Genomic DNA, 11,944 nt, shown 5'->3' with positions numbered 1-11,944 from the left:
TTTCATGTTCTAGGTCTTATTCCCGAGCAAAAAATTACGGCATCCTTGCGAATGCTTGCATATGGAGCATCTGCAGATCAAGTGGATGAGATCGCGAGGATGGGAAAAACAACTGTTTTGGAGTCCCTGATGCGTTTTTGCTCTGCAATTGAAGCCCTCTACACCAATGAGTACCTCCGGACACCCATGCCAAGGGACATGCGAAGGCTTCTGAGGAAGGGTGAGATGCGAGGCTTCCTTGGCATGATTGGAAGCATGGACTGCATGCATTGGACTTGGAAAAACTGTCCAAGTGCGTGGCAAGGAGCATATGGCAACAGAAAATGAGCCAAAAGCATCATTTTGGAAGCAGTGGCTTCATTTGATACATGGATTTGGCATGCTTTTTTTGGTGTTCCAGGAGCTCATAATGACTTAAATGTCCTTGCCCAATCCCCAGTGTTCGACGAACTGCTGCAAGGAAACTCGCCGAGATGCACATATACCATTAATGGTACCCAATACGAGGGATCATACTACCTTGCAGATGACATTTACCCAAGGTGGTCAACATTTGTCAAAACAGTGCCACATCCACAGACTGAAAAGGAAAAACACTTTGCAAAATGTCAAGAAGGGTGTAGGAAGGATGTCGAGCGTTGTTTTGGTATCCTGCAAGCTCGTTGGGCGATTATCAGGGCTGCAGCTAGAATGTTTGATGTCGAGGCTCTTCGATCCATCATGATGACGTGTATTATTCTCCACAACATGATTGTTGAAGATGAGTATGATTATGATGGCGTCGATGAATATGAGCCGGATCCGATGAACAACTCAAGAACACGTATCTATTATGCTCATGATGGGACCGAAGATCCAGTGCAACACGAGCCGTTGGAACGCGATGGACGTTACAATGAATTGATCGTTCAACGTTACACTAATGTGCAAGAGCCATACTGGCACGTAACCCGCCAGAATGACTTGATTGAGCACCAGTGGGGATTGCATGAAGGCGAAGATAATTAGAATGAGGCTTGTGGTTGAAGAATAAATTGTATTTTTTTTAAGTTTATGTAATTCTATGTAGTGTGTTTTGTTTTTAAGTTTATTTAGTGAGTTTATGTAATTCTATTTATTTGGTGAGTTTATGTAATTCTATGTAGTGTGTTTTGTTTTTAAGTTTATTTGGTGAGTTTATGTAATTCTATGTATTTGGTGAGTTTATGTAATTCTATTTATTTGGTGAGTTTATGTAATTCTATGTAGTGTGTTTTGTTTTTAAATTTATTTGGTGAGTTTATGTAATCTTATTTCATGTGTTTAAATAAAGTACAAAAGAAATAAAGTTTTAAAAATAAATAAAGAAGTACATTAAAATTGCATAATAAATTAAATAAAAATAAATAAAGTTTTAAAAATAAATAAGAAATAACATAAAAATTACATAAGAAATTAAATAAAGTTCAAACCTAAAAAAAGAAAAAAACATAAGAAATTAAATAAAGTTCAAACCTAAAAAAAGAAAAAAACATAAGAAATTAAATAAAGTTCAAACCTAAAAAAAGAAAAAAACATAAGAAATTAAATAAAGTTCAAAAGAAAAAAGAAAGAAAAAACATAAAAAATACATAAAAATTATACAAAGTCTCTCGAGTTAGGATATGTGGTGCGAGGATCTTGGTTGTCACAAAAGTTGCTAGAACCCCCTTGACTTGTTTCCGCATCTCTTGCACGCCTCCTTCGCATGACATCTCTTTTTTCCGATGTCCAAAAATATTTAGAATACGGAGACAGTCCTACTATAGACTTGCTCATAGTGTCACGATCTGCTTGAGCCATCCTTTCTTCTCGAAGCAATTCATTTTCTCGATGAAGTGCTTCTCTAACCAGCTCGTTCTCTCGATTAACTACTTCTCTTTGTCTCTCAGCCGCCGCATCACGGGCCTCAGTAGCTGCTAATATTGCTGCCATAGCAGCAACTTTTTCCTCATCTCTAACCTTTTCTCGTGCCATGTTCAGTTCACCTTGGCGAGTAAGTTCCTCCATATATTTAGTGTAGTCATTCTTGGAAGAACTACCTTTTTTCTTTGACGCCTTTTTACCTACGGGCCTAAGGGACTGACGAGTCGGTTGGGTCTCGGGCACTTGTTCAGGCATCCCTTCCGTGTCTTGAAATGTGTCGGCTTCTTGTTCAGCCATGTTTGGTTCTGGAGAACTATGTAGACCCATACCGTGCATGACAACTTCTGGACCAGTTGCCACAATTTTGTATTTAGGGCAATCTTTGACAATTTGCCAACATTCCCATCTAGTGAATGATTTGTTCCCGTTCTTTGAATTGTAGAATGCTTGAGCTTGTAGTGTCTATAAAAATGTGGGATAACATAGTGTTAAAAAATGCGGGTGTAACACAAATAAATAAATTCAAAATATTAATACGGGTGGAATGCATATAAATTACATAAAAATGACATAAGAAATTAAATAAAAATGACATAAGAAATTAAATAAAAATTACATAAGAAATAAGATAAAAATTACATACGAAATTAAATAAATCAAAATATTAATGTGAGTGGAATGCATATAAATAAATAAAAATATTGTCACCTGATCCGCTAAACTTGTCCCACTACGGAGGTTACCGGAAGCATGAGAGATGACGTTTTTCCAACAAGTAAAGGATGCGTTGAGTTTTTTCCAACGACCTTGAAGACCTTGACTAGTTCTGGCGTTTTCTCCATGTACATCACAAAACGCTTTCGTAATTTTACTCCACATTTCTCGCTTATCCATCTCATTACCCGTAATCGGATCATGAGTAGTGTGAACCCAACATTCACACAACGTAACATCTTCAATGAGCTTCCACGAAGACATTTTTTTCTCTTAAAGTGTAGAAAATATTGAAATGTAGATAGTATAGAAAGTGTAGAAAATATTGGAATGTGGTGTAAAGGTAGAAGATGAGGGTTAGGTATTTATAGGAAAAAAATTAACATTTTTCAAAATTTTCTGTAATTTTTTTAAAATTTTCTGTATTTTTTAATAAATTTTCTGTATTTTTTAATAATTTTTAATGAATTTTAATATAGTTAATTAATCTGGACCGTTGGATTTGAAAAATATTCAAATCCAAGAGCTAGGGAGTTGCCACGTGGCCAACGGTCATATTTCTGACCGTTGGGCCCTTTTTTTTTTTTTTAATTTTTGGTGAAAAAAACGTGGACCGTTGATCTTTGATCCGACGGTCTATTTTAAAAGTAAAATTTAAAATTTTTTTACCGTTGGAAATCCAACGGCAGAGAGGGAGCCACGTCGCAAACTCGGGGGGTGGAACTGACAGCGCCTGCACGCGGGTCCGGGCTCTAAAAGCTTGTTGGGCACTCGCGCCACGGCTGCGTGAAGCGCACGCGCCAGGCTTCCTCCCCGGCTTCTGTCTCAGTCTCTTTTGGGCTGGGCTCTTGCCCAGCTCGGGCTGGGTACCAGTCAACTTGTTGGGGTGGACTTGATTGACAGGGGCCTAGCTTGGTTTTTGGACTGAAGGCTGGGACATTTTGTCCCCGCTGGAATTGCTCTTAGAACAGTGCGCAAAATGTCTTGGCATGCAACATATGTGATAGGCTAGTCAGTGCTAGGACCCAGTGGGTTGACACCTGTCAGCCACTTGCACCAGCACAACGACTTTGGTTTTGTGATCGAATGACTGAAAATAATGGGCCGCTAGTTGATCCAACTGTCCATATTCAACTTTTTTTATTTTATTTTAATTTATAAATTCATTAAATTCAACAGCTGAAATCAAATATGATCAACTCTAGAGGTAAAAAAAATAAAATAAAATTCTAACTGCCCAGAATTAAATTCAATGGCTAAAACAATTAAAAAACTGTTTTTTTGGTAGGTTCATGATTTTTCATTATTTATTAGAATTTATATATTTTTAGGTCAAAATGTTCATTAAAAAAAAACCTAGAATAATCTACATAAAATATATTTTTTTTAAAGTTACAGAAAAAAATTAGCTTAAATTCATTTTTAATAATCTTGGGCTAAATTCTTAAGCCTAAATTATTGAGGAAGAAAAATTGGTTTTGGATTAAAACCTAAATTTATCTCAACCATTGAAGTTGATCTAAGGGCATCTTCAATGAAGACCCTAAATGAAGTCCCTACAACTGTATAGTCCCTAAGTATAGGGACAAATGACTTCCAATGGGTCATAATTGAAGTCCTCAAAGTATCTTAATACATAAAGACTCGTCGAATACCTGAAAAGAATTCTCAAATATAAATACTACATATAGAGACTCAAATAGGGGTGGGTTCGGTACTGTTACCGTACCAAAACCCTTGTACCAATTACCGTACCAAACTTTCGGTTTGGTAAAATCTATTACCATTACCGTACCAAACTTTTGGTATACCGAAGTTCGGTATTGCCAAAAGTTTGGTTGACATGGTATGGCAATGGTAATTGCCATTTTGTTTTGGGACAAAATATGTTTTTGTTTTTTTAACCCAATTCAAGGGCAAAACTTTTTTTTTGTACCTTTATCTCATACATTATAGATTAAATTAATCTATTATTCATCATTCACAATTCACACACATACTAATTCAAATGAAGCATCAAGATTCATCATAAAAATTAAGCTTACAATCCAAATAGAAGTTACGAACCAAAACAAATACAATTAACAATCCAAATAGAAATTAAAGTTTCAAACCAAATGAAAATTGGAAGTAAACTTCAAAAAGGAGAATTCATTGATCAGTTATTCAAGCTTGAGATGTCGAAGCTTTTGGAGGAGGCATTGAACTTGTAGAAGATTGAGTTTGTGTCAAGCCTACATTACAAACAACGAAAACATATTAATTAGTAGCAAGAAGAATTAAAGTTGAAAACCATTTAATAACAAATTTACTAAAAAAATTAAAGCATATCTGTCTTGTTTTCTCTTCTTCTATTTCCTTGTAAAATTGAAGCATATCTTCCATTGGTCCTTGTAGAAGTTTACTTCACCTGCCCTAAGCCAACCATTAGTACACACTAGTGCCTCCATTATTTTAGGAGTCAAGGATACCCTAAAAGGGTTCACAACCCTCCTTCCTAGACTAAATGCATTTTCACTAGCAACAGTAGAAGTGGGGGTTACAAAGGTATTTTGGCTATTTGTGAAAGAATTAGGAACTCTTTTGTGTTTGATTTCCACAATTTTAAGAGATCAAAGTCACCAACAACAATGTTAATATAAGTAGGGTTTTAGTTTCAAATTATTGGAATATTATAAATATGTGTTATATAATTATGTATTATATAAATTATAAATTATAAATTATATTGTATTTCGGTATGGTACGGTAATACCGTGGTAATGGTATCCATTACCAATACCGTACCATGAAATTTCAGTACGGTACAATACCGTACCATTACCGATTGGTACAAAAAATTTGGCACAAAATCGGTATGGCACGGTTGGCAATTTGGCAAAAAAATCCACCCCTAGACTCAAATAGTGGACTCCATATTAATTTTGAGTGGGAATAATGATGCTCTTTATGTTTTTTTCCTTGTTTTTTGAACCCACCCAAGTGGGACAACTTCTCATTTGCCTTTTTTTTTTTTGAATTCTTGAAAAATCAATGGTAGAGATAATTTATTATTTTCATCAATGGTTACAATCTTTCAATGAAATGAAAAATAATTTTTTAATAAAATATTCTTTTAAGGACTCGAATATTCCTTTAAAACTCCTAAATAAGTCCTCAAAGGTGGTGGTGAGAGTCCCTACTTAGGGACTCCCATTGGAGATGCTCTAATGGGCTTAAAAACCCGAAACCAAATTAAGGCCAATTTTGACATTTAATGCTCATGTAATTAATTTAATAACCAAGTTCTAAACTTAAGCTTAAATATTAATTAAATCAATTGACTTAATCAGATTCATTGGTTTTTTTTATAAACTTAGGCTTATGAGTGTGTTAAGTATCAAGTTCTAGTTAGGGAGCAAGGAGGTGATTAGACTTTTGCCAATCGATTATGAATTAAAAATACTTTTTTATTCTTCCATTTGCGAGAATCTATTTATGGTAGTCATGAGAATTGACCTAACAAGATATCAAAAATACCCAAGCTAAGAAAAATGATAAATAACCTATTTATGTAGGGGTAGGGGTGGGATGCATGGTGTGTGTGTGTGGTCGCGGGCAGCGGTGCGGGGGGGGGGGTCCAATTTTGAGGGATTTTAATTCTTTTTTATAAATTTAGGAGTATTCAATTGGGATTTAAGTGATTCTTTAAAAGTTAAGGTGTATTCGATCAGAATTTTTTTTGAGTTTATTAAAATCGACAAAAATACGGGTGTATTCAATTAGAAGTTGAAATGAATATATAACATTCCAGGTGTATTTAATTAAAAATTGATTTTAACGAATCCTAAAAAGTTAAGAAATTCGAGAGAATTAGAGAGATTTCATAGTGTATTTTAAACTTTCACAAATCTCACATCTCCCCAAGAGAATTTGAGAAAATTCACCAAATTTTTTACATAGAATCTCTAAAAATCTATTAAACTTTATCAAAATTCATTAAAATTTCTCAAAATCTGAATTGAATACACCCTTGATTGGAATTCCAATGAAATATGGTCATTATCTTTAATTCAAGCCTCTTAGAAGTCACATTATTAGAGTACAAAAATTTAATGCCCAGATCCTAATATAAATTGGTTAGTGAGAAGAGAACTGCTAAGGAGACTTTCAAAAGTGGCCTCTCCATAGATTATTTGCCACCTTATGTTTTTGATACAATATTTTAAAATGTTGGCACGAAAACTAACGTTAAAATGTAAAGTAACAGAGAGTTCATAAAGAGTCACACTTTGAAAAAAAATTCCCTTGACATTTCTCTTAGTAAAGTTATATGATTCGCCTATATAATTCGCTTGAATATAATTAGAATTATCTTCCCACTCTTCTACTTTTCTCCTTTCTGCAAAACTTCTCACATGGCCATACACTTAATTAATTTATTGTTTGTACTTCTTGACTAGATAGAATATACTTCTCTCTCCAATTTCCTCTCCTTCACCTCTCTCATTTATCTTTGTATTATCACCTGGGCATCAATCTAACTAGACTAGGGCAACCGCTGAATGGACCACAGGACAATACAATAAGCAAAGCAACATTTTCTAATCGAAATTGGAACTTCCAAAATTTCTTCACTTCCTTCCCATTCAAAGAGTCTAAAATAAGACTTCACTTCTAAGGGGCTATCGGCCTCGCTTTCTTTCCATCTTACTGTGACTTCGATTGGTATACTACTTTATTTGAAGATGATGCTTCCTTCCTCAACTGATGAGAAATGACTAGCTCCGAGGCACTTTGAAGTTTGAAATGACAATAATAGGGAACGAGCTTTGCGGCCTCTAAACCAAACGTTCTTCGTCGTCTCATTGGTCAATGGAGACTGGTGCTAAAAGATTAATAAATTAAGTGAGGATATGATTGTAAGACTGTAATAGTTTTAGGAACAACAACTTCAGAATAAACTTAGTATAGCTTGTTAGCACACATAGCATTAACGTGTGCCAATAACCAATTAATCATAAAATAAAACTTTGCATCAGTTTATTTCGAAAATTTGTATACAAATCCAAAAGAAATTTGATTACCATTTTCTAACTTTCCCCAACAATTAGATTTTGTGATTTGATGAAAGTTAACATAAATTTAGTTCAGCTGCCAACCCAATTACCGACTTCATCAAGGGCTGAAAACACCTAGAGCAATGTTCTGGGTCCGAAACTCCCCCATCGTCTAAATAATTATAATAGTTTCGAACTCTTCCCTCCTCTAGTAATTATAAGGTATTAAAAAAAACAAACACTACTTCGCTGCTATAAACATAGCAGGAAATCCTGCACAAAAGTGACGCGGCACGTTCATTGAACAACACGTGTGGGTTTTTTTTTCCTCCAAAATCTCTTTCAACTCTGGTTTAGTTATTTAACCCAAGTAAAACAGAGCACCTTTTTTTCTCTTCCTCTTCAGCTCCTTAGATTTCATTTGGGTTATGAGGATCGTTAGGCTATGGCGGTGGGGGATGATGGTTGACAAGAGGCTACAAATTTGATGGTGGCCTGAACATATGGTCGGTTGAGCGAGGGTTGCTAACTAGAAGAGCCATAAAGAGGGAAAGATAAAGCATAAAGCATGAAGCTTTGCAATGGAGAAATTGGGAGAGAGAAAGAGAAATACAGGGGAAGGGATGAGAGAAAAATGAAAATATGGAATTTTCAATTTTTTTTCTGTTCAAAATTAGTAATGTTCGGGCAAGGATCTTGGATCTGGTCCCTCGCATAGCTTCTAGGGGCTTTCGCTCTTTCTTGTATGTCGGGCAATATTTGCTTGGTGTGCTGCAATATGAGTTGTTCGTTAGTTTGAATGGTGCCTTTGTAGGGCTTTTGGTTTAGGCCTTGAGACTCATAATCAAAACTAACAAGGATCTGAGCATGCCATTGTTATCTTTTTGTATAATAGATTGTTATAAAGGTGTTAATTAAGTTGATTACTTGCGTCACAAGTTACTTAGACTTCTTGTTTATCAATGGATTGTCAAAGATGGGTTAAGTCTGTATAAGGTTCTTTTCTTGCCTTGTAAACAAGGACTTTTAATTCATAGTATTGTATATCCAAAATGAAGGGAGTTCAGGGCCCTTCCAACCATTTCCTTGATCAAAGTTTACTTTAATGAAAACAGGTTCATTAACTTATCTAGATTTGATTACAGATAAAACTTTTAGGTGGAAAACAATTGAAAATGATTTAAAAACATGAAGAAAAATGCATTAAACAATAGATATACTATATGTAAGTATAAACAAAAAAAACTTGGGCAAGATTTAACCTTATTGGGCAAGGTTCAACTTCTTGCAACCACTTCTCTTTGTGTTTACAGGGATTTATATACTTAGGGGGATGAAAAGTAAATAAGTTTCACTAGAGGGAATCGATATTACAACACTAAAGGAAGGTAGCACAACTTCTAATCTTTATAAAAGATGGTTTTCTATAGGGGAATTACGGCAATCTGGACAAAATTCAGCTTTTTGGTTTCTTGCTTGTTTGAGAACAAACTATGATGTCTTTTGATTGATTGGTTGAGTGTCCTTGTCTCTAGTGTCCCTTTCTGCTTTTATAGATAATTTGGCTCGACTGTCCAAGCTTTGCTTTTAGATGATAGCTTTCGTAGGGCAGTGAGTCATCACTTATTTACTCATCCATGTTCTTGAAAAGTGCTTCTTGCTAATAGTAAGATGCCCTCTGTCGCCCATCACTTCAAACATAGGCATGTGGCCCATGCCTTGCTAGAATGACTTCCAATTCCTCTCGGGCCTATCGACTTGTTCTAGCCCAGTCTCCTATTTGCCTTTGTATTTCTAAGCCTCCACCGTTACAAAGCCTAGTGTCAAATATAAACCCAAACAATGCCCCCTTTAATCCTTGTCAAGTCTGTTAACTAAGACATTGATAATGATTAAAATTAATTGCATGCTTTAACTGGGGACTCACACCATTTACTCAGCTATTTTTGAATAAACATTTGCACTAACCCACGATCTCCAACGTTAACCTACTGCCCATTCAATAACTCACATTTAAATTTTCTCGGCCATCACTTCACACAAACTTATCTCTCTGAATTCCCAGAATCCTTGAATATTTTGCATCCTCAGCCCTTTGTTGCCCCAATCTTTAATCATTTTCACATTTCTCCTTCACATTCAACTATGGCACCCAAATCACCTCTTGCATGTGAGTCTAGAGAAGGGATTGTTAACTTATGATGCTGACTCAATGGCCTTCATCGTTCTCGGACTAACCTGAACCTGTCCATCTTCTTCAAGGAGGAATGGGTACACTCTCTAGGGCCTGCTTAGACTGCCCAAGTCCCAATTGCAGTGGAGAGCAACATGCTTAGTGCCAATTGGTTCACTCCGAACCCCTGCTTCGCTGAGGTTGGGATTTCTGCCTCCAAATGGTCGAATTCTAGGAGGGGTTTCCCTCTGATGAAGGATGAAACTAAGTCTCAATGGGTGGATAAGCTGGAGCCCATCTGGAAGCAAAAGTGGATGGTGAATGGCATCTTCGAGCTCATTATGATGTCGAAAATTACTGTCCCAATCAAGCATGAGCTCCTCTAAACAACTCTCTTATTTTGAAATAATGGGACCAACACCTTTGACTTCAGAATAGGTCCTATGACTCCTACTATCTTAGACATGGCTCAAGTCTTCGGCCTAAAACCCTCGGGAAGGTGTGTGGATATCACACATGACTGGTCCTCCCCATCTCGCTCAATCGCTGAAAGCTCTCTGAGGTCTCTAATTCAATCACTAACTTGGAGTACAACTCTTCCACGTATAAGAGCTACGAGACATCTTTCACGGGCTTCATCCCCTTCGCCAAGAAGATGTTTAACCCACATTCCCGTACTGTAGATAGAGCTCAGGAACACATGTATTTCCTCATTTACAGGTTGAACAAGCATGTGTTCCCCAACAAATCAAAATGAGTGAAGCTGGAGTGAATCTTATTGGTGGAGGCGTTGCATTCTTTTGATGATGTCGCCATAAGGCCATTCATCTTGTCATATCTCTACCACCTCCTTCACGAAATGACAAAGGGTGAGCTCTTCAAGACCAACGTTAATGGAGCCATTTGGATGGTGCAACTTTGGCTCAAGTGGTACTTCCCCAAGTTTTGGGCTGCCAACCTGGAGTTCCACGAAGGCATAACTCTAGCCCTAAATTTTGGCAGAGGTTCTTACCACCAATCATTCCACCATCGCCTGCCTCTAGTTCTTTAGGATTTGCTGGACTCGGGTAGACTTAGAGTGAGGTGTCTCTCTGATCCGGATATACCTTGGTTCTCATACTAACTCTTCCAAGACTCATTTGGGAATGATGCCAGCAGCTCATGCAAAAAGAAGTTTATCAGCTGCATCCAAAAAAAGGATCTGGCTTTGGGAGTTCGAAGTGACAGAGTGAGGTACGAACGCGGGCTGGAGGTCAACCCAGTGCCTTTCTTCGATTCCCTTCACTGTGAGACCTTATATCGCCTTCGTTTTCCCTATGAGGTCACTTTTCGGGCGAACAGGCACAGTCTTGAGGAGATGAGCAAGATTGCCCATAAACCCGTGGCTTTGAACTTTGAATGCACCTCCTAGTTCACCATTTGATGGGAGGCTAAGTGGTCAAAGAAGTATGATAAGGACCTCAGGGAAGCCAACGACAGACTTTTCGTGCAAGTCTTTCAAGTTTCTCTCAAACAATGATGAATTTAAGAGCTAGAAGGAAGCCATCAACCAAAAGAACCAACTTTTGCTTATAAGTAAACCACATTGCTTATGTTTTCCTTTTCTACATTATACTCTTATAGTTTATGGTTATCTAACTCTTTCTTTGATTTTATAGCCCAATGCAACATTGATGAACTGGATGTCGGGCAAGAAAAGGAGGCTGATGATGCCTTGGTCCTCCAATAGGCTGTTGCGGAGGTAGCTAGGCAAATAGTGGGTTCCAGCCATGCTTCTAGGGATGATAGGGATATCTCTAAGCTGTTCAGTGAATCAGAGACTGAGGCTAGGCCCGAGATGGAGATGAGAGCCCCTCTTCGGGTAAGGCACTTTGTGGTGAAGTCGTCGGAGTCCAAGACCTAGTCCTTAAGAAACATAAATATGCCAGTAAGTGACCTAGTCCTTTTTTCTTCTCTTAGTTTTGACTCTTCTAATTTTTGAGCTAATTCCTGTTTTTTTTGCAATTAGGGCTTCCTGCCCCTAAGAAACCTGGCCTTATTTCCCAAGAGTCACAAACAGTCGTGGAAGTGCAACAGAGTGACCTTGCTAAGATCCTGGAAGAGTTGAAGGCATGATTTCTTAAACTTTGAGTAC

The 11,944-nt window shown here is 37.0% G+C and overlaps 1 protein-coding gene across 1 annotated transcript; it reads left to right on the top strand.

Moving 5' to 3' along the window:
- The first annotated feature begins 225 nt into the window (after positions 1-225).
- LOC139197668 (uncharacterized) lies at positions 226-1,008 on the top strand. The gene is made up of 2 exons (XM_070825612.1): positions 226-292; positions 401-1,008. The coding sequence occupies exons 1-2, from the start codon at positions 226-228 to the stop codon at positions 1,006-1,008; spliced, it is 675 nt and encodes a 224-aa protein (XP_070681713.1).
- The last annotated feature ends 10,936 nt before the right edge of the window (positions 1,009-11,944 follow it).

Source organism: Malus domestica, chromosome 07 (assembly GCF_042453785.1).
Source record: "Malus domestica chromosome 07, GDT2T_hap1".
Lineage (NCBI taxonomy): Eukaryota > Viridiplantae > Streptophyta > Magnoliopsida > Rosales > Rosaceae > Malus > Malus domestica.
Note: the sequence above shows the minus strand (reverse complement) of the source record. Positions and strands in the feature narration are given on the sequence as shown.